Source organism: Sinocyclocheilus grahami, unplaced genomic scaffold (genome assembly GCF_001515645.1).
Source record: "Sinocyclocheilus grahami isolate Dianchi unplaced genomic scaffold, SAMN03320097.WGS_v1.1 scaffold139.1, whole genome shotgun sequence".
Taxonomy (NCBI): Eukaryota; Metazoa; Chordata; class Actinopteri; order Cypriniformes; family Cyprinidae; genus Sinocyclocheilus; species Sinocyclocheilus grahami.
The window spans coordinates 806924-830477 of NW_015505318.1; the positions used below are offsets into that span (position 1 = coordinate 806924).

At 40.2% G+C, this 23554-nt stretch overlaps 1 protein-coding gene across 4 annotated transcripts; it reads left to right on the forward strand.

Moving 5' to 3' along the window:
- Positions 1–21505, forward strand: LOC107591239 (queuine tRNA-ribosyltransferase subunit qtrtd1-like). 4 transcript variants are annotated; one of them, XM_016280343.1, is made up of 9 exons: positions 1–201; positions 415–683; positions 4989–5044; positions 7017–7093; positions 7309–7518; positions 10087–10286; positions 12094–12263; positions 16603–16699; positions 21239–21505. In XM_016280343.1, exons 2-9 carry the CDS (start codon positions 484–486, stop codon positions 21474–21476), a joined length of 1248 nt encoding a protein of 415 aa, XP_016135829.1. In that variant the 5' UTR covers positions 1–201; positions 415–483; the 3' UTR covers positions 21477–21505. The 4 variants fall into 4 exon arrangements, with proteins under 4 accessions (XP_016135829.1, XP_016135828.1, XP_016135831.1 ...); XM_016280342.1 differs by lacking the exon at positions 1–201 and adding an exon at positions 221–304; XM_016280345.1 differs by lacking the exon at positions 1–201 and adding an exon at positions 221–304 and having other exon boundaries at positions 12094–12245.
- The last annotated feature ends 2049 nt before the right edge of the window (positions 21506–23554 follow it).

Consider the following 23554-nt stretch of genomic DNA (forward strand, 5'->3'; position numbering starts at 1 on the left):
ACCTTATGACGTCGTAAATGTGAGACCCGAGTCAAAGCGCTACGAACTATTTCTGCGACCTGAAGTTACCACACGTCCTGCTTTCTGAGGCAGCTAACATTGAGAAGATTTCTGATCGAATATGGCTTTTTTTTTTTTTCACTGCAAGTTTTCGCGGCGTACTGTGCTCGTTGTGTAGTAAACTCTGCTTTCCGTTATAAAGTAGGTAAATTCAGCTTTTTTTTTTTTCACTGCAAGTTTTCGCGGCGTACTGTGCTCATTGTGTAGTAAACTCTGCTTTCCGTTATAAAGTAGGTAAATTCAGGTTGGTAAACTCTCTCTGTCTTCTCTTTCATTCATAAGTGCATGTGTGCATCTCAAACACTTTCCCTCTGGAAAATGAGAGAATGAAGAGATTGAATGTTGTTTTTGCAGGTGACGAGCTGTCATTTCCTCTAGATCTGAGAAACATTCACATTAGGAGGCTACAGCTCCACAAGTGGGATGAAACTGGAACTGTCTCGAGTGGTACAGGGATGTCGCCTGGGACTTTTGACTGGACTGGGGAAATCAGGGCAGCATTCACTGGAGGTGCCCGGCTGTCTCCTGTACACTCGCTGCGCAACTGTTCCTCATCTGACCCAGGACACTTTACACACTTTGAGAGACCTGCCATCAGTCACTCAGGTGTCAGTGGATAGCCTGTAAGAATATTATTATACTTCAGTGTTTCCCCTGCCATTATTTTAGGGGGGCACCCCCCGCCCCCCTTGAAGGTCAAGTTAATTTTATTTAATTATATTTTAAGTAAAACTATCCTCATATCATACACACACAGAAAAAAGGTGAGTGGGGGTTCAATCTTCAACTGGCTGGCAGGAGCCGCCACTGACAGGTCACGTGACCTGCCACTGGCAGCTGCCACCAACCACTGACAGGTCACTGGCAGCTGCCACCAGCCACTGGCAGCTGCCAGAATCAGACTGGCAGCTGCCACCAGCCACTGGCAGCTGCCAGAATCAGACTGGCAGCTGCCACCAGCCACTGGCAGCTGCCAGAATCAGACTGGCAGCTGCCACCAGCCACTGGCAGCTGCCAGAATCAGACTGGCAGCTGCCACCAGCCACTGGCAGCTGCCAGAATCAGACTGGCAGCTGCCACCAGCCACTGGCAGCTGCCAGAATCAGACTGGCAGCTGCCACCAGCCACTGGCAGCTGCCAGAATCAGACTGGCAGCTGCCACCAGCCACTGGCAGCTGCCAGAATCAGACTGGCAGCTGCCACCAGCCACTGGCAGCTGCCAGAATCAGACTGGCAGCTGCCACCAGCCACTGGCAGCTGCCAGAATCAGACTGGCAGCTGCCACCAGCCACTGGCAGCTGCCAGAATCAGACTGGCAGCTGCCACCAGCCACTGGCAGCTGCCAGAATCAGACTGGCAGCTGCCACCAGCCACTGGCAGCTGCCAGAATCAGACTGGCAGCTGCCACCAGCCACTGGCAGCTGCCAGAATCAGACTGGCAGCTGCCACCAGCCACTGGCAGCTGCCAGAATCAGACTGGCAGCTGCCACCAGCCACTGGCAGCTGCCAGAATCAGACTGGCAGCTGCCACCAGCCACTGGCAGCTGCCAGAATCAGACTGGCAGCTGCCACCAGCCACTGGCAGCTGCCAGAATCAGACTGGCAGCTGCCACCAGCCACTGGCAGCTGCCAGAATCAGACTGGCAGCTGCCACCAGCCACTGGCAGCTGCCAGAATCAGACTGGCAGCTGCCACCAGCCACTGGCAGCTGCCAGAATCAGACTGGCAGCTGCCACCAGCCACTGGCAGCTGCCAGAATCAGACTGGCAGCTGCCACCAGCCACTGGCAGCTGCCAGAATCAGACTGGCAGCTGCCACCAGCCACTGGCAGCTGCCAGAATCAGACTGGCAGCTGCCACCAGCCACTGGCAGCTGCCAGAATCAGACTGGCAGCTGCCACCAGCCACTGGCAGCTGCCAGAATCAGACTGGCAGCTGCCACCAGCCACTGGCAGCTGCCAGAATCAGACTGGCAGCTGCCACCAGCCACTGGCAGCTGCCAGAATCAGACTGGCAGCTGCCACCAGCCACTGGCAGCTGCCAGAATCAGACTGGCAGCTGCCACCAGCCACTGGCAGCTGCCAGAATCAGACTGGCAGCTGCCACCAGCCACTGGCAGCTGCCAGAATCAGACTGGCAGCTGCCACCAGCCACTGGCAGCTGCCAGAATCAGACTGGCAGCTGCCACCAGCCACTGGCAGCTGCCAGAATCAGACTGGCAGCTGCCACCAGCCACTGGCAGCTGCCAGAATCAGACTGGCAGCTGCCACCAGCCACTGGCAGCTGCCAGAATCAGACTGGCAGCTGCCACCAGCCACTGGCAGCTGCCAGAATCAGACTGGCAGCTGCCACCAGCCACTGGCAGCTGCCAGAATCAGACTGGCAGCTGCCACCAGCCACTGGCAGCTGCCAGAATCAGACTGGCAGCTGCCACCAGCCACTGGCAGCTGCCAGAATCAGACTGGCAGCTGCCACCAGCCACTGGCAGCTGCCAGAATCAGACTGGCAGCTGCCACCAGCCACTGGCAGCTGCCAGAATCAGACTGGCAGCTGCCACCAGCCACTGGCAGCTGCCAGAATCAGACTGGCAGCTGCCACCAGCCACTGGCAGCTGCCAGAATCAGACTGGCAGCTGCCACCAGCCACTGGCAGCTGCCAGAATCAGACTGGCAGCTGCCACCAGCCACTGGCAGCTGCCAGAATCAGACTGGCAGCTGCCACCAGCCACTGGCAGCTGCCAGAATCAGACTGGCAGCTGCCACCAGCCACTGGCAGCTGCCAGAATCAGACTGGCAGCTGCCACCAGCCACTGGCAGCTGCCAGAATCAGACTGGCAGCTGCCACCAGCCACTGGCAGCTGCCAGAATCAGACTGGCAGCTGCCACCAGCCACTGGCAGCTGCCAGAATCAGACTGGCAGCTGCCACCAGCCACTGGCAGCTGCCAGAATCAGACTGGCAGCTGCCACCAGCCACTGGCAGCTGCCAGAATCAGACTGGCAGCTGCCACCAGCCACTGGCAGCTGCCAGAATCAGACTGGCAGCTGCCACCAGCCACTGGCAGCTGCCAGAATCAGACTGGCAGCTGCCACCAGCCACTGGCAGCTGCCAGAATCAGACTGGCAGCTGCCACCAGCCACTGGCAGCTGCCAGAATCAGACTGGCAGCTGCCACCAGCCACTGGCAGCTGCCAGAATCAGACTGGCAGCTGCCACCAGCCACTGGCAGCTGCCAGAATCAGACTGGCAGCTGCCACCAGCCACTGGCAGCTGCCAGAATCAGACTGGCAGCTGCCACCAGCCACTGGCAGCTGCCAGAATCAGACTGGCAGCTGCCACCAGCCACTGGCAGCTGCCAGAATCAGACTGGCAGCTGCCACCAGCCACTGGCAGCTGCCAGAATCAGACTGGCAGCTGCCACCAGCCACTGGCAGCTGCCAGAATCAGACTGGCAGCTGCCACCAGCCACTGGCAGCTGCCAGAATCAGACTGGCAGCTGCCACCAGCCACTGGCAGCTGCCAGAATCAGACTGGCAGCTGCCACCAGCCACTGGCAGCTGCCAGAATCAGACTGGCAGCTGCCACCAGCCACTGGCAGCTGCCAGAATCAGACTGGCAGCTGCCACCAGCCACTGGCAGCTGCCAGAATCAGACTGGCAGCTGCCACCAGCCACTGGCAGCTGCCAGAATCAGACTGGCAGCTGCCACCAGCCACTGGCAGCTGCCAGAATCAGACTGGCAGCTGCCACCAGCCACTGGCAGGTCACATGACCTGTCAGTGGCAGGTCCTGCCAGCCAGTTGAAGATTGAACCCCTACTGGAGTAGGTATACACGGCAACCCGTCAAAATAAAAGTTCGGTTTAACTTGAGGGCATTGCAGCAGAAATATATTACGATTGTTGAGTAGAATGAACGTAACAGACTGCTACTACTACTACTAAAATTATTAAACCCTTATTTTTAAGGAATAAGCATTCAATATTTTTTCATTGTTTTAATTGTAATATTAAATGACCTTTATTTTCCAAAAAACTAAATTTGTTTAATTTTCATTACTTAAAAGATAGATTAAATTAATGTTTTATGCCTTAAAACAAAATGTAAGTACACAACACAGAATTTCTGAGCAAAAAAATCATAAGGCTATTGTAAGAATAAATGAAACTTGTTTTATGCTTTCAAATTAGACATGCTAAAACAGAATTTGGTTACAATAAAACATAAGGTTGGACAAATAAAACATTTCATAGGGCCCTAAACGTAATATTTGTTAAACTTTTAATAAATTCATGTTAAATTGTTTAAGTTTCATGATTTTAATTAATTAGACATGCTTTTTGATGAATAAAAAAAGCCGTAAACCTAGGGGAAACACTGTACTTATATATTAAATTATAAATTCAGTTTATACATTCAGTTAATATTTGGCCAACAGTGTTTCTAACCAAACATGTGGGTCTGTAAAATGGCATAACTTGCTGACAGATCTCAGTTCACAAAATTTGATGATGTGTCAGTTTTCACAGCATTCACAGTGGATATTAAAGACAGATGTTATGTTGCAAAATATTTTTATTTCAAATAAATACTGTTCTTTTGAACTTTCATGTGACACTGAAAACTGGAGTAATGGCTGTTGAAAACTGAATTTGCATCACTGGAAAAAAAATAACATTTTAAAATATATTAAAATAGAAAAGAGTTAATTAAAATTGTAATAAAATTTCAAAAACATTTATGTTTTTACTGTATTTTTGGTCAAATAAATGCAGCCTTGATACTTATTTTAAAAACATTAAAAAAAACTCTTGACCAGTAGTGGAAATAAAAAATAAAATTATTAAAGTATTATTAGGGATGAATCTCGCATTAATTTCAGCAAAAAAAATTCATGTTGGAAAAGGTTTGATTTAGCACTCTTTCTTTTTCAGTGCAGAGCATCATGAGGTTCTTAAGGAATTCAAAGAGGGTGTCAGAAAGTTTTCAGGTTAGCATTTCACTCTTTTACTAACTTTTTGTTATTTGCTTTCTTGGTTAAAAATGTCTTCAGACATTTGTTCTTGCAGATTGCTGTTCTAAATTAAAGGATTTGGACGATGACTGGTGCTCTTTTATATGTTAATGACATTAATTAGGAGTCGTTTACAAGGCAGAGAGCTGAAACCATTCAGTTACGCGCAAGTTCAAGATCACTTGCGATTCATAGATTTCACATCTGAAAGAGAGGCATGCGTGTGTTTTCTGTGCGTACGTTTATTCTATTAATCACTGGACCATATTTGAGAGATGATCGTAAAAAAGATTACATTTAGGATGGTTTCTGCGCAACATTTTATAAATGAGGCCCCAAGATGTCTGTTCCCATGCATGCCTTTTTCTCTGTTTTCTCCAATCATATAGCATACTGGTTTAAACAAAGAGTTTCTAAAAAAGTTTGGAGCTTTTGTGGCACCATCAGCTAGTCCCACTGTTGTCATTTCCTGTAATTTTCCTGCGGTTTTAACGTAAGTAGTCACATGGCATTTACAGCTCAGGTGATTGATGCAAAAAGTTTTGTGGTCCTTAGCCAAATATGGCAGACTTAAATCAATTAATTCAAGTCCAGCAACTGCTATTGAGATGAAATGCTAACAGATTCTACTCAAAAAACATACTGTCACTGGTATTGTTCAAGATCATTGGAAAGTCAGTCCTTGAAAAGATCATCTTTGTTGCTTTTCTGCTATTTTCAAAAGCATTGTAAGTCATTTCTATCCAGCAGTGTGGGTGTAAACATTTTCTCAGTTGGCTAATAGATCTAGAAGCAGTTCACACAGTTTGAAAATTCACACATCAAGTGGATTATAAATGGCCAAAGAGGTTCTGGAGCTGAGACTGTGGAAGAAAGTATTACACTTTTGAAGATGATCCCAATTTAAAAATAAATGTAATTGTCTATAGGCTGATCCTGCACAAGCTTTGAGACTTGAAGGACTTGATCAAATTATCTGTCTTTTGCTTGCAGTACTAGAAATTTTGAATAGTTAAACTGTTCTTGAAGGTGACAGCAAAACTTCAAAAATAAATAAACTTGAAACTTGACATTTTTAGTTCTGAAGGCATGTTTTCAGATTCTCTCCCTCCCTCGCTGACTACTAAGTGACTGTTTAGAAATAATTAGGCATTCATGCTTGGATGCATAGGCGCAGATGCATTTTCTTAAAATGAGTTTTCAGTTTTCATTTTGCAACCGTAACGAAAAGAAGGGCACTGTTTCAGTCGTTGCCTTCAGCAATCCAACCAGAAATGAGAAAGGTAATTGCATTCACGATATTAAGATGTGTGACCGTGAAGACATTTGAAAGGGTGACTTGAGGCGGCTGCTAGCTCTCCATTTGGATAATTACAAAAAGAAAATTATTGTACATGATAATGTTGGTCACTGAAGTTCACCTCCGTCATTTCCATACAATACCGCCAAATTTAGATTCCTCTTCATGTTCATATCATTCATGTTCACGTTTGTCTAATCTACAGTTGGGAATTAGTTAGTATAAGCTATTCAAATGTACACTTTCGCCATCGACGAAACTCATCAGTGCCCCAATTTGTCCTAATCTCCATATAAATGCATTTTTATATCTTCAGAATGATGAGTTGAGCTCTTGGTTGTTTATTTCGCCAGTAAACAGTTTTGTAATAATGAACAAGTGTTCTGCCTGATTGCATTGAACTGTTCTTATGCATTCTATTGCTGTTGAGGATTTAGTAAATGGATGAATAATACAAGTGTATTTTGCAGTTCGTCATATGTTGTGTTTGCACTATTTATAGCTTTAACATTTCAAGTCATTGAAACTGGTGTTAAAAAGTTTTAAATTTGTATGCAAGATGTCTGTTTTGATTAGAAGTAGCTTGAGTTGTAGACGGTAGATGTCTGATAAGCTATTTCTCTGACGTGCTGATGGTTTCCTACGCAGGTCTTCATGATACTGTGCTTTTCTGCTCTCTGCATGATTCTGCGAACTCCAGCCCCGCCGGTCACGTCACCAACAAGGTTAGAGAACTGTGTCGAATGGTTGTTTTCAGCCTCTTTTGTCACTGAGACTGACTCAGATTCCATTAAATCATTACAAATAGTCAATTTAGTAAAATCTCATTGGTTTTCAACTGATGCGGTTTGGCTTACAGAGAGCTTTTGTGTCTTTTGAAGCTATGCCATCCCTTTACTGTTAATTGTGAGGGAATTAATGGTTGTGTGTGATTTAACAGACAGTGTCGGTGTGGGGCAGTGGTGGAAGGATAGAGCTGACAGTGGCTCGGTTCATAGCGATTCAGGCAGCTATCCAGCCGGACTGCTATCAGAGCATGGCAGACGGAGAGACCTGGCAGGCTGGTACCTCTCGCAAGAGAGTCCGTAAAGCAGTGGACAGGACTCTGGCCCATCTGGATGAATGTCTGGCGTTGCACCAGAAAACTCAGGTTACTACACAAAAACACAGACTCAGTACTGGAATACTTGTTAGTGACTGCAGGATATATTTCCCTTAAAAATGACAAATGGTCATATTTTATACTATTCAGGGCTCGACTGCCAGGAAGAACAGCAGAATAAAGACTTTATACAAAAAGATTCTTCTAAACTGAATCTGTCTTTATTTTAAATTCTGAGATTTTATGACAAACTTAGATTTTAACATAGGAGAGTGGGGTGAGTTGAGCCAGTTTTTACTCGCAGTGTGTTTAAAGTGAGCACATAAGTTATAACAGTAGCTATGTTTCTGTCACCCTGTTTTAGTGTGCATTTTGAAGTATCGCATCAGAAACGATTGATGGAAACACCAAATTCCGGGAAAAAAAAAAAAAAAACTTCATTTGCAAAAAAAAGTTTTTACGCTCAATTGAGTTGGTTTTTGTCTTGTCGAGAAAGGGTTAATGCAAATAATGGGAGATGGAAACAGATTTGCTGAATAAATTCCTCCATGCGCATCAAAAAAAAGTCATGTGACTTTGCGCGATGGGACGGCATAACCTGACTAGCCAGTGGACTGATCTCATTGCACAGCATCTGAAATGTTGTTAAGGTCTTTCTGCCCGAGCAAAGTCTGACTTGACTGCGTTCCCGAACAGCAGGCTTCCTCATTCATTATGTTTCATCTGCTCACACAAGTCAGTTATTATATATGAAAATTATTACATTCAGTGGCTTCTCCCACTTTTCTTTTTGATATTTAGTGCCAGTTTATCAGGAAGTAACAGTTTTGTTCTCTTTGACACGTCAGATGGAAACAGTGCTTATTCGCAAATTCAGTTTAATTCAAGTTCATTCACAACTTCGTTGCAAAGCAGCCTTACAGAAAATGTTAAGTTTCTACATTATATTTAGGAGTGGGTTATTAGTGGTGACTATGGCAGAAATGTACAGTAAGAATCATGCAGTTAGTTCAAACAGACAGTGAACACTATTAACTGCAATTATCGTTAATAGTATTTAACTTTTAGTAATTGACTAAAATTAACTAACGTTTAGTAATTAACGTGCCGCAGCCCGGCTCCTCAAAGGGAAGCGTAAAAGTGATCACATCACACCGGTTCTGATTTCGCTACATTGGTTACCAGTCAAATACAGAATTGATTTCAAAATTTTGTTATTTGTTTTTAAGTCTTTGCGGAACCAGGCACCACAGTACTTATCTACTGCATCCGCTTTCTCAGTCTAGATCTCTTAGGTCTAGGGACTTTAATTACCATATGTTCCTAGAACCAGACTTAAAAACAGGGGTGAACTCTAAAAACTCTACCTCCTTTAGTGGAAAAAAATATACATAATATAAAAAATTATTAAAAAAATAAATCTTTCAAGTAAAATGCTAATTTTGCCTTAATGTCTTTTTGCAAAAACAAATATATTTTTTTCTGTTTTGTACTATGTATTGTTTTATAGCATTTTAATTACAATTTTTTGTTGGCCTTGATGGGTAAAATATGCAAATATATCCTCTGGTGCTCTTCAGTCACTTTTGACCGAAAGATTTTCTGTTTTGAATTTTTTTTAAATCACAGCTTCATCGGAATTGTACGAAACTTGGTGACATTTATGGCATTTGGAATGTGAATACACAAAAAAATTGAGGGCTTGATTCGAGCAGGCTAAGTGGTCGTAAAAAAAATAGTCACACTTGTGGTCTTCAGTCAAAAATGACAGACCCATTTTTTCATAACACACACTCACAGACACACACACACACAAACATACACAATTATACACACTCAAATGAATTGGTATGGCTATAACCATATAAACAAAACGAGTCAGAAAACTGAAATAAGAGGTTGAAATCAGATAAGACCCAGAAGGATTAAGCGCTGATAAAACATTTCTGTTACAATTATTATTATTTTTTTTTAACAAAATGCGTTCTCTTTGTTCAGGTTTGACTGTAGTATAATAGTTAAAAAACTGACGCTTCAAATCAAGATTTCAAACCCCAAAAAAATCTAAACCTTAAAAAAAAAATTGTCTTTGAGAATGTCTAAATATATATATTCAAACCCTCAACTTAATTATAAAAAAGTATTTATGTCTAAAAACAATTAGATAATTTATAGGCTTTTTATATAAAGCTATATAGGAATCTATGGGCTAAACCATGGAATTGCAGAGGTTTTTCTTATTTTACTCTCACCAGATGGCACTAATCTGGCTTCAAAAATTTGATTTTAAAGGCATTGACTCTATTTTAACATGAAATTCTGCATTCATTGAAAAGTAATATAAAAATGTATATATTTTTAAAATTGCATTATTTTCAATGGGCAGAAATTTATCATAATTATTGCATAAATATTAATTAGTGCCATGAAATTATCAAAATACAAAAGATAAAATATTATTGAACAAAAATATATTACATTGATTTTACTGGGGCGAAAAAAAGTTAAATTTTAGGTGTCAGGTCACTTTTGACCGTGAAGATCACAAGTGTGACACCCAAATAAGGAGCACCAAAGGGTTAAATAAATAAATATAAATGTACAGTTTTTTTACAGGAATTAAAAAAGGCAGAGATATTTGGAGTTGTGGAGGGTGGAGACATTTTGGAGGAGAGGCTCCGGTCAGCACGGGAGACTGCCAAGCGTCCTGTGGGCGGATTTGTCCTGGATGGATTTCATTCTGCTGCCATGGACCAGGATGTGAGGGTTCAGTTGATTAAAGCGACATCTGCAGAGCTTCCCCAAGAAAAACCCAGGTAAAAAAGGCATCTATTTAAATTTCTGCCTCTCAGGCTCAGACGTTTCTTCAGTCGGAGATTGAGTGGCTAGATCTTCCCCAACTTATTACTCTCTGATTATGCACCTCGATTTTCAGCAGCCATAGCAACACTCCATTCCACCAGCAGCCCATAGCAACCACCTCATCCCTTCCAGGAAACTGGAAAAGGTTTCAGGAACAGACTTCATCTTGAGTTCCTTGTGGTGTAATGATTGATTTCTCTGATCTCCCTCTCTTTGAGGTTGACTAGGAGGTTACAGAATCACACAGACAATGGCAAGAAGTAAAGCAGTGTGGATTTGGAAGTGTCCTTGTGGCACAGCGGGGTCTTAAGAGGGATGCTTCCCGCTGGGCTTTATAGTCTTGTTAGAAACCGACATTTCCCTTGGGTGTATCTCGGGTCACAAATAACTGGAGCTGGAGAAGGTTGTGAGGCAGACGGGCTGAAGGACAGGATATATAATTTAGTTTTAGAGCAGGACAAGATGTTTCTGTGCTGCAGTATTTATGCTTTTATTTCACTGTATTTTCACACTGTTATGTTTTGTTCAAATGTTTTGAAAATAATTTTTTTCAGCAATGATGCATTAAATTCATTGAAAGTGACAGCCTAGGGATGTTCATTTTAACCGGTTAACTGTTAACCGACCGTAAGAAATTTGACCGATTAATACAATCAGTTAAACGGTTTAACTGTAAAGTCATTTATTTATTTATTTTTTAGTAATTTATCAAAATATTTAAAAAAGTTTGCTGCATGGTTAAAAACTTCTTTTAGTCATAAAGATAATCAGAATTGTAAAAGGTTTGCCTTTATTTGTGTACATTCACAATAAAAACAATGAGCGTCAGTTGTCGGTTAGAAAAAAATCACCGAAGTGACACAAAAATTTTTTAGAATCTTATAAAAGATTTCTGTTTCAAATAAATGCTGTTATTTTGAACTTTCTATTCATAAAAGAATAATGGTTTCCACAAAAATATTAAACGGGACAACTGTTATCAATATTGATAAGAAATATTTCTTGAGCAGCAAATCAGCATATTAAAATGATTTCCGAAGGATCATGTAACACTGAAGACTGGAGTAATGAAAATTCAGCTTCGCATCGCAACACAGGAACAAATTATATATTAAAAAATAAAAATTATTTTAAATTAATAACTATTTCACAATATTACATTAAATTAGCCTAGTTGAACATGAGACCTCTTTAAAAAACATAAAGTACCACCCCCCAACATATGAATGTGTGTGTCTGTTTGTACATGTCAGAATCTGCTAGTGCTCCTCATTTTGCTTTGTGCAACTATCCAAACTTCTAACCTTAAAAACAGTTTGTATTTGTTGATCTGTTTGAGATAGCTTTTGGATTTCCATTGAAACGCAGTATAGAGACTGCACAAAAAAACTGCAGATTCACTGGTTTTGTATTAATACTTAATGATTTACCCTGGGCTGAACTTGGATTTGATTTATCTCTGGGGTTGACTATAATCTGTCTTACTGAGGTACAGAAAAGTATTCCCAAACCAATAGAAAAAAATGTGAGATCTAAAGCCTTAGAATTACCTGTTACAGCTGAAGTAATTTATTCAATGTTTAAATACGTTTTCCTATCTTAACTTTACATGTAGAGACAACTATGACCTTTAATTAACCTTTATAGTTAACCTTTAATTAATAATAACTCCCATTAAGGCAAAAAAACAAAACATTGCATATTGTATTTTAAGCCTGAACATGCAGTGCATTGACATTGAGCTTTTACCATCTGTGTCAGGTTGGTGCTGGGGGTTGGCCGTCCTGATGAGGTCATCAGCTGTGTTGAAGCAGGAGTCGACCTGTTTGAGAGCTTCTTCCCCTTCCAGGTGACGGAGCGAGGCTGTGCGCTCTCCTTTAACTACACCATTGATCCCGACCCTGAGACGGCAGGTACATCAACCCCTACAGGTGTGCAGAAGCCCATAGCTATACTATTGAAAAGATACAGGTTTCCTACACTTTCTTAACCCTATATAAAACCTACTGTATCATATTTGATATACTAATTTTCTCATTTCAACATTTGCAGAAAATAACTATTGGACACAATCTGCTACATACCTTTTGTCATTTAATTGATAGTTAATACTTTTTTTAGCAAGTGAAAGGCCTTTTAGTATAAGTATTAAACTGTTCATCTTCATCTCATGGTACATGTGTCTATTTGCTGTTATTTTTATAAAGTAAATATAATAACTTTAAATTGTTATTAATATTTTTAGATGAACATACTGAACTGAAAGAACTGTAACTTAACTTGATTATCCATACATAATTTTTAAACAATCATGTTTAAAAATGTAAGCATCAAATATGATACATTAGGCTTTTGATGAATAATCATTAGTACGTCTTAATCAGCATTGTATTGCATAGCATTATATGTTTTCCACCACAATAAAAGCGAGAGATCATAAAACTAAGCATTCAAATATCATCATAATAATATATATATATATATATTGACAACTAATATTTATTTTTATTCATTTTATGTAAGTAGTGGTATAATGTAAAAAAAGATTTGTTGATTTACATTATGGGCTATCAGAATTCCATCATTCTTTTGGCCATATAAATATCAGGTTTTTTTTTTCTCCTTGAGTGTGAACTCCATATTCTCCTTTGTCATACTACAGTATATGAGCTATAAAAGCCTGATGTATCAAATATTATACTCCGATTTTTTTTTTGTCTCAAGGTGTAATTTAAAAAAATAAATTTCTGACTTTTTTCAAATGTCAGGATTTTACAGGGTTAAAATGTTCTGATTAGAGAAAATGGAGTGTGAGAATTGATAATAAATCAATCAAAATTCAATTTTAAAACAATTGGCAGCATTTTCCAGTTTCAACATTGCCATAGTTATTACATTTTGTCCTTGTATTTATAGAAAGTATTTTAACACTGAATTCTAACACATTTTGAAGGAAGGCTGTTTCAGATTCATCTTGTTATATAAAGGAGCTGTTCAGCACAATAATATGAATTAGTAAAGTTGTATTTAAAGTGTCAGCTACCCGTTCACTGCCAGCAGAAACAGTGAGCAGCATGTGGGGCTGTTTTTCTCAGCATGGCTTGGTGGAAGTGGGGCTGTGCTTCTGCTGGTTGATTCAGATAATTAAGTGTGAGTTTAAATAATAAAGTCGTCGAGAGAGTGTGTGTTTGTTCAGGCCCCAGTCAAATTAAATAATGGGCTCGTTTCGAACAGACCCAGAGCCCTGGGAATCCATCTTGCATCTTCAATTTCAGCAGGAACATGTATGAAGTTAAACCTTATTATGGTTTCTAACATTTTAATGTTGGTTTTAAATTTTTTTAAAGCTTTTCTGTGAGAATAGAGACCCCTGCGTATGTCTGCAAAGTATCTGGATCACATGAAGAGACAACAAATTCACTATCAGGCGTTAATAATTGATTCAGGCTGTTGGTGTGCAGTAGTCTTTTCTAAGAAGAAGCTAATCGATGTGTTAGGATGGTAATAGAGTTCAGGACAGGCACTTGCAGAATCGGGAAAGAAAGAAATATCCCCTCAGCCAATTAGAGAGCTCTGCAGGGAGACTTGCTGTAGCTTCACCCTGATCTGCTGCTTTCTGTCACTGCCGGTTCTACTCTATACCGCTCTTCTCTTTCACACCCCCTCTACATCTCTAAATATCCACTTTGTGTTCTCTTTTTTTTACTTATTTTTCTTCTTTCTCTCTAGTGTGTTTTTTCCTGTTTTTCTGTACAATTAAACATGCACTCAGTCATTTTAGGTGTAAAACTGTATTTTGAAAAATGTAAAAAAATGATTTACTCTCACATGTAATTAACTCTTGTCATATCAATAGCCTATTAATTTATTAAGTAGCCTTTTTATTTTACATGTAGTGGGTAGCCTCATGTGGGCCGCCCCATGTTGAAATCACATGATTAGCCTTTAGAAATACTGTTTATATATATATATATATATATATATATTATTTTATTTTTATTTTTTTTTGTGGAATATATAGATTTTCTATCTATTTATTATTCCACTATTTATCTAAATCTAATATAAGCATAATCTGATATAAGCATAAGTATTGGGACTGTTTACCTTAAATCAAATGTACAAGAAATGCTGGTAACACTTTAGTGTAGGGACCAATTCTCAGTATTAATTAGTTGCTATGCTTTTTGTTAATAAAAGAATGCTATTATTAACATATTGGCTGTTTATTAGTACTTATAAAGCACATATTCTGCATGACCACATTCTACATCCCTAATCTTACCCAATACCTAACTAACTATTAATAAGCAGCAGATTAGAAGTTTATTGAGGCAAAAGTCATAGTTAATGGTTTGTTAATGCAGAGAATTGGACCTTAAAATAAAGTGTGACTGAAATGCTTTGCAAACCTTTAATGCAGCCATTTTCAACTGTTGCTTGTTTTAGGGAGTTTTTGTCTTTAGTCTCCTCTTCAGTTGGTGAAATGCATGTTTGATTGGATTTAAATATGCAGATTGACTTGGCCAATCCATTTCTTTGCCCTGATAAACTCCTTGACTGAATTGGCAGTGTGTTTTGGGTCAATGTCCTGTTGCAATTTGATGCACCTCCCAATGTGTCTGGTGGGATTTTGAATATTTGTAGCCAAGATGCTTTTGTACACTTCTGCATTCATTCTGCTCTGCCACCATAATTCGTTAAGTCATCAATAAAAACGAGTGAACCTGTTCCAGAGACAGCAATGCATACACTACCTCCACTATGCTTTACAGATGAGGTTTTATGCTTAGGATCATTTGCAGTTCCTTTTTTCCTCCAAACTTTTGCTACTTTGATAAAATGTAATCTTATATATACTTATATATAAATTCATAAAACTGTTCTAAAAATTTGACTGGCTCACATTTTTTGCAGTTTCTAATCTGGCCCTTTTATTTTTGGTGCTGATCAGAGATTTGCATCTTACTATGTGAACCCCAGCTTTCTGGAGGTTGTTGGTGATTTTAATGACACTTATTTTAGGGTTCTTTTTCACAGCTCTTGTTATTTGTCTGTCATCAGCTGCTGTAATGACAAGGCGACCTTGTTATTGTCGATTGCTGAAGTCACCAGTGGTTTCTCTCTTTTTCAAGACATTCCAAACTGTTGATTTGACTATACGTTTGTTCTATAGCTCTAACTGAGTTCCTCTTTTTTCTTTTATCATCCAAATTTCTTGCTTTTCTCTCACAGCCAGCACCCTTTTCCCTCATATTCATCTAGAGATGTCTTGACTCCACAGCAAGCAGACCAGTTTTGACTTTACGGTTCCTCAGTTTAATGTTCCTTTGGCATGTTCCCACCAGACATGAAAAATACACTACTTTCATGATCTAGTCATGAAATATGTACAGTTGTGATCGGAATTATTATTTTGTGAATTCAAATTCACAAAAAATCGAACCATTCATTGCAGTAAAACAATTGAAAATGAGGTCAAAATCGCATTGATATAAATGTTTTCTTCATTGAGCACAATTATTGGCTCCTTTTTATTTAGTACTTTTTGCAACCTTCATTTGCCAAAATAACAGCTCTGAATCGTCTGTTATAATTACTGATGAGGTTGGAGAACACATGGCAAGAGAGCGGAGACCTTTCTTCCGTACAGATCTCTCCAGAGAAGGTTGATTTTGATGTTTGTTTTGGATCATTGTCCTGATGGAAGATCCAACCACAGCCCATAATGTGATTTATTTGATTTTATGTGAATTTTTAAAATCTGTTGGTATTTGTTAGAATCTATGATGCCATCTATCTGAACAGGATGTTCTTTAGCTATTTTCTTACAGCCACTTTCTATTTTGAAGCTCAACAATCTTTTGCTGCACTTCAGAGCTATATTCTTTGGTTTTTCTCATTATGATGAATGATTAAGGGAATTTGGCCTTTGTGTTTCTCATATTTATACACATGTGAAACAGGAAGTCATGGCTGAACAATTTCAAGATATTAGTCACCTTGTGCTAAAAGATGTAAATATTAATGGGAAAATACTTAAGAATTTCTAGGCATGCTAATAATTGTGGCCAACGTGTATTGGAGAAAAACATTTATTTTATAATGTGATGGGTTTTTTTGAGTGAAAGTTCTAAAAGATAAGCAATGTAGGTTTGTTTTCACAGCCGCCTTTGCTCATATTTACCAAGGGGGCTAATAAGTCTGACCACAACTGTATGTAAAGCAGTTGTGCTAAATGTTTAATCATGTTTTATATGTTTGAAACAGTGTTGGAATTCAATGGAGAGAGACCTGCTGTCAAGAAGCTAAACTCAAATGGAGATGAAAATATGACTCCTTACGAAATGAACCTCAAAGATAAATGGTGTGTATAGAGGGAGACAAGGACGTACCCTTTCACCCCTCAAACAGCTGTGTGTATTCATTTGCTCATATCAGATTAGACTACTAATGCTTTCATACACATCTAATGCTTTCTTGCACATCTTTCATGATCTCAATCCCCTCAGCTTGGATATGAGGATAAATAAATGCAATATGTCAGTAATTCATACTCGCTTCTGAGTGCATTTTTATAATATTGCCTCTATCACTAGAGTCAGATCAGATTAGTGGTCAAAGGAGCGATGAAGGATATTAAACAAAAAGATTTTCCAACCCCCCCACACCCATGTCTCAAACCAGTGCCATATAAAAGCAGCCTGTAGGTGTAATCAGCAGGAGTAATGATATATGAATTGCCTTTATACTGAATAAAACAAACTTAACACAGATTAATATTACTTTTTTTTAATATTATTTCTTAACAAGCATTGATATATTTGTACATTTAATATGATTTTTTTTCATCCATGGATTTATTTTGTGGAAAGCATGCCTTTATTTATTTAACTGGATTTTCAGCGTATTTTAGTTTTTGTATGAAATATTTGTAAATGCATAAATATATATATATAAAAAAAAAAATTAAGCTGCAGAACATCTGTGATATCACAAACTAATTTCATCAATAAACAAAACAGTTTTATATGGAACTTTTATTTGATCTTCCAGCTCTAATCACCGGTATACAGATTGGTTGAAGTGTTTGAAGCATTTTCCCTTAATACCTGACCTTTTTATTTTTATTTAAATATTAATATATTTAGTTATATTTATTTAAAGGGTTAGTTCACCCAAAAATTCTGTCATTAATTACTCACCCTTGTGTTGTTCGAAACCCGTAAGACCTTCGTCCATCTTCGGAACACAATTTAAAGGGGTGGTTGACTGTTTTTTTTATAGGCTTGATTGTGTTTATGGGGTGCAGTCTAACATGTGTTAATGCTTCGTTTGTTAAAAAACGCATTATTTTTCACATAATTTACCTTTATTCCACACCTCTGTCCCTTCTCATCTGAACGCACTGATCATTTCCTGCTTTTATGAAGCCCCTCCCTCAGAAATACTTGATGGGCTCTGATTGGTTAGCTGGCCCAGTGTGTTGTGATTGGCTAAACCGCCTCTAGCGTGCGTCTAATCATCCCGCCCCTCAACATAGCAGCATGTGCTCTGGTTGTATTGTAAACAATGATGTCGTCTATATTGCTTATCAATTTGAGCCCAATTGAGACGCAGAGGATTATTGAAGAGGATTGCGCAGAACCTGTGCAAGCACGGCTTTTAATGGTAGGCCTAAGCTTTTTTTGTCTTATAAACTGTCTCATACTTTTACGCTGTTATTTGTAAATGCTACTGCTTCTGTTAGCTTTTAATATATGGTTTTATTCTGATTAAAGCTTTAATACAGTTCGGCAACCACACGCGCGTCCATGTATTACACTTCTCATAGCTATAGTATTTGAAAATAAGTGTATTCACTGGTCTGATGATCTGAATGAGAGCGAGAGAGAGAGATGCAGAGCGTGTGCAGAGCAGGGCGAGGCCAGGAACAGGATGAGAACGCTGCTTTAGAACATTGATTTTGAAACTTGTGAATCCATTAGAATCGTTAAAAGACAGAATCGCGATTCATATATGAATAGATTTTTACATGCACCTGTAGTTTTCTCTTCCTCTTCTCTAAAGCAGCGCAGCATGGCCTCGCCTCCTTTGCTGCATGTTCTTGACGTAACGGGCCCGGAAAGTAACTCCTTGTAGTCGTTTTTGTAGGCATTAAACTGCCAGAATTTTAAAAGACGATATCTCCGTTTACATTGAACTTTCAGCTTCGTAACTTTGCAGATATTGTTTATGATCAAACAGCAACATTACACACTAACTAACATTAAAAAAGTGAAATCGCAATCAACCACCCCTTTAACAAAATTTTGGAAGGGCAAAACTATTTAAGTTGAACTAATTGTATTGCTTGGGCTTGGTTGAGCAGACATATTATATTAAGTCTGCGCAAATATATTTTAAACACATTAAATGAATGGTTATTTTCAAATCCAGTCAACATTCAGATCCGCTTTCGGAAGCCCAAACAAAGAAGTTTGGGCACGGAGGTGAAAAAAACAGTGTTTCAGGTGGTCACGCACCGGACGAGAAGCACAGCGTCACGTCGCGCCATGGCTTTAAAATTCAAATACTTTATTTTCTATGAGTGTAGGCACACCGGCGGCATCTGTCCGCAGCGCCCAGCTATGTCATGTTGTACTTGTAAGAATTGTTCTAGACATGCCGAAAATTTGAGGCTACTGCACAGCAGCTCTTCTTCTTGGTTTTCTCTGATGTACTAACTCTGCAGCAGCACTTCTTCGTCGTCGTCTCGTCTGATGCACTCACTCAACCAAGCATTCTAACCACAACCTCGCCCCTCCCCACCCCCCAACCATTCGAATTTTTTCCCCTCCGTTTGTTTTCTCGTTTTTTCTCTCAGTGATTTTGTTTCCGTTGTGTTTCTCCTGCAATGGATGCCCTGCACCGCGGCTGAGGGTGAGCTGAGTATGGCACGGCGAATGTGCCAAATCGAAGAGGAGAGGGCTCCAGTCCCCGAATTCAGTGCAGAGCGCCCTCCAGTGCCTGCTCCTAGAAAGCGCTCTCCAGTGCCCGCTCCAGTGCCCTTGAGCAAGGCACCGAACCCCCAACTGCTCCTCGGGCGCCGCAGCAAAAAATAGCTGCCCCCTGCTCCGGGTGTGTGTTCACTGTTTGTGTGTGTTGACTGCTGTGTTGCTGTGTGTTGGATGGGATAAATGCAGAGCACTAATTCCGAGTATGGGTCACCATACTTGGCCACATGTCACGTCACTCCGTCACTCAATCCTGTTCCCTTGTTCAGCCTAGAGGGGGCTCCCAATCCAGAGTTTATCCCTGAATGCCTGGAAACTCACAAATGCCCGCCCTCTCCTGCCTCCTCCACCGCTGTCGTCTGGCAGCCCCTCTGCTCCCCCTCAGCCCACCATCATTACGGTGCGAACTCTGCGGGTCTGCCATTTTCCAGTGTCGCCTTGGCTGGAGAATCCCTCACCTCCGCCTTCAGCCTCCGAGGCCCGGACTCCGCCTCGGCCCGTAGACGCAGCGGCACCACCTCGGCTCCTAGCTCCTTCACCTCCACCATCACCCGTCGATCCACCAGCTCCACCGGGCTCCCTCGTTCCGCCGGCTCCACCTTGGTCTGGCGTCGACCCGCCATCGCCTCAGGACTCCACTTCTCCGGCTGCACCTCGTCGCTCCATCCCACTGGCTTTGTTGGTCTCCTTCCTCCCGCCAGCTCCACCTTGGTCCTCAATCGCTCTGGCTCTGCCGTGGATCTCTGAATCTACGCCTCTGCCTTGGTCGCCAGAGCCCTCAGCTCCACCCTGGCCCCCCGGATCCTCGGCATCCCGCTGGCTCTTTGGCTCTCCGTCCAAACAAAGAAGTTTGGGCACGGAGGTGAAAAAAACAGTGTTTCAGGTGGTCACGCACCGGACGAGAAGCACAGCGTCACGTCGCGCCATGGCTTTAAAATTCAAATACTTTATTTTCTATGAGTGTAGGCAAACCGGCGGCATCTGTCCGCAGCGCCCAGCTATGTCATGTTGTACTTGTAAGAATTGTTCTAGACATGCTGAAAATTTGAGGCTACTGCACAGCAGCTCTTCTTCTTGGTTTTCTCTGATGTACTAACTCTGCAGCAGCACTTCTTCGTCGTCGTCTCGTCTGATGCACTCACTCAACCAAGCGTTCTAACCACAACCTCACCCCTCCCCACCCCCCAACCATTCGAATTTCTGTAGGACAAACATACACACTGACTAAAATTTAAAAAGTGGAAAAGCATAATAGGACCCCTTTAAATTGTGTTCCGAAGATGAACGAATGTCTTGCGGGATTCGAACAACACTAGGGTGAGTAATTAATGACAGAATTTTCATTTTTCCTTGGGGGAAGTCGTGGCCTAATGGTTAGAGAGTCGGACTCGTAACTCGTAGGTTGCGGGTTAGAGTCTCGTACCGGCAGGGATTGTAGGTGGGGGGGGAGTGAATGTACAGCGCTCTCTTCCACCTTCAACACCACGACTGAGGTGCTCTTGAGCAAGGCACCGAACCCCCAACTGCTCCTCGGGCGCCGCAGCAAAAAATAGCTGCCCACTGCTCCGGGTGTGTGTTCACTGTTTGTGTGTGTTGACTGCTGTGTGTGTGCACTTTGGATGGGATAAATGCAGAGCACTAATTCCGAGTATGGGTCACCATACTTGGCCACATGTCACGTCACTCAATATATATTTATTTAAATATTAGGTTTGTTTAATATATATTTACTTATTTATATTTATATATATTATATATATATTTCAGTAATTTTCTTATGCTTTTTGTTGCTTGACAGATTTGTCCATAAAATTATTTTTATATTTTGCACTTAAAAGTACTTAAATTGAATTCTATTAAACATACTCTGGTGTGACAATTAGCCTCATAACACTGTGTTTGACTTTCAGGTATCAAGATGATTTCCGCCCACTTGTGGAGGGCTGCAGCTGCTACTGCTGTAAAAAGCATATGAGAGCATATGTTCATCATTTACTGGTGACCAACGAGCTGCTCGGCGGTGTTTTACTCATGCTACACAACATGGCGCATTACCTTGGCTTCTTCAAAGCGCTCCGGGAGGCAATAACCAGCGACCGTCTGCAGGACTTTAAAAATAGAGTCCTCCATTGCAGAGAAGTTGATTGAAATGATTGAAGGACTTGAGGAAAAAAGAACACCTACATCAGAGCATACTTACGGCTTTGATTTCAGAGTGTGTGTTTCATGAATATAAAGTTGGATTCTGATGCATGTGCCATGCAAAATATCAGACAACAAGTGCTAATGTGAGTGACACAGCAAACCTTTTAAGATTCGCATGGCTCATTTCAGAGTTCGCTTATGGATTTTAAATTTGTCATCTGCTCTGTCAAAGAACAGTTTCACTTAGACGGAGCATTAATAATATTGAAATTACCTTTTTAAAGAGCAGCACTTGCTCAGATTCTCTCTAAAGCCCTGAAAAGTTACCACCTGCTGTTTTATTCAGCACATTTTTTCAGACGAGTTAGATTTATTATTGAAAAGTGCTGCATTTTTTTTCTCTTTCTTACAACAATGGTATTGAATAATATTTATTATTGCACATTATTATTATTGTATACACTTGTACACTTGTGATGTTGTTTAGATTAAAATAACATTTTAAGTTTAACTTTAAGTTTTAGGCATTTTTTCTTTAAACCACAATGCAAATCTAGATTTTTGACTTAATTGTATCGATTTTTTTTCTGATCTTCACATTCCTATTCATATAATTTATTTTATTTTACAATAAATGCACAGCTATAAACCTTTTAGCTTTGACTATATTCACAATACGGCACCTTTATAGTACCTTTTGCCTTTATATAAATTGAGTGTTAAATCTGTGTATATTGTAGCACAGATAAAGTGTTGTAGTGACCGGTCAGCTTCCAGGGCCATAACCATTTTCATTGTTTTATGACATTTATAATTAAGGATGCATGAGTGAAATTGACAGTGTGTACTGTAACATATATTCATTTGGTAGTTTTTATTCAGTGCGGTCTACAAAAGGAATGCTACAGTGCAAGCAGTTCATAAGGAGATAAGTGCAGCAATACAAAGTTTCAAAGTTGGCCATGTATCAGCTAGTACTGCAATATAGGTGTAAAAGAGTCAAGTACGGGATATTCTTTTAAATACTTAAGTAAGGGAAAGTGTGTTGTAGTGGGAGTGTTTTAAAGAGTAGAAGTGACAAAGCCTGGGTTAGGTGCAAGCTGCAGAAATTGGAAATCAAAGGGAATCAATGAAAGATGGCCTGAAATTGTTTGCAGTGTTGTTATTTAGGTAAAGCTTTGTTTTCCAATAGTCCTTTGTTTCTCCAAAAGACTGAGATCACGTTTTTTAATTTTTTATTTACACTATACTAGCCAAAAGTTTGGAATAATTCAGCTATTTTATTGTTTTTGAAAGACGTCTATGCTCACCAAGGCTGCATTTATTTGATCAGAAATACACTAAAAACAATTTACAATTTAAAATAACTATTATCTATTTTTTTATATTTTAATATGTAATTTTTCCTGTGACAGAAAAGCAGAATTTTCAGCAGCCAACTTAAGTGTCACATGATCCTTCAGAAATCATTCTAATATGCTGAGAAACAATCAAGAAACAATTCTCATTATTATTATTATTATTATCACAGTTGCGTAATGTTTATGTGAAAATTGTGATACACTGAATCAAAATTCAACTCATCAAAACTGACAGTAAAGACATTTATAATGTTATAAAATATTTCTATTTCAAATGCTGTTCTTTTGAACTTTGTTCATCAAAGCATCCTCAAAAGAGGGTGACACGGAGGAGACGAATTGTTGAATAAAGTCGTTTTTTTTTTTTTTTTTTTGCACACAAAAATTATTCTCGTAGATTCGTAAATTTACGGTTGAGCCCCTGATGTCACATGGATGATTTTACAGATCTCCTTGCTACGTCTCTGGACTTGGGAACATTTCAGTTGTATTGCTGTCTATGTAGGGTCAGACAGCTCTCAGATTCCATCAAAAATATCTTAATTTGTGTTCCGAAGATGAACGACGGTCTTACGGGTTTGAAACGACATGAGGGTGAGTAAATAATGACAGTATTTTCATTTTTGGGTGAACTAACCCTTTAATACAGCCGATGACTGTAGTGTCGTCTGCGAACTTCAGGAGCTTGACAGAGGGGTCTTTAGAGGTGCAGTCATTCGT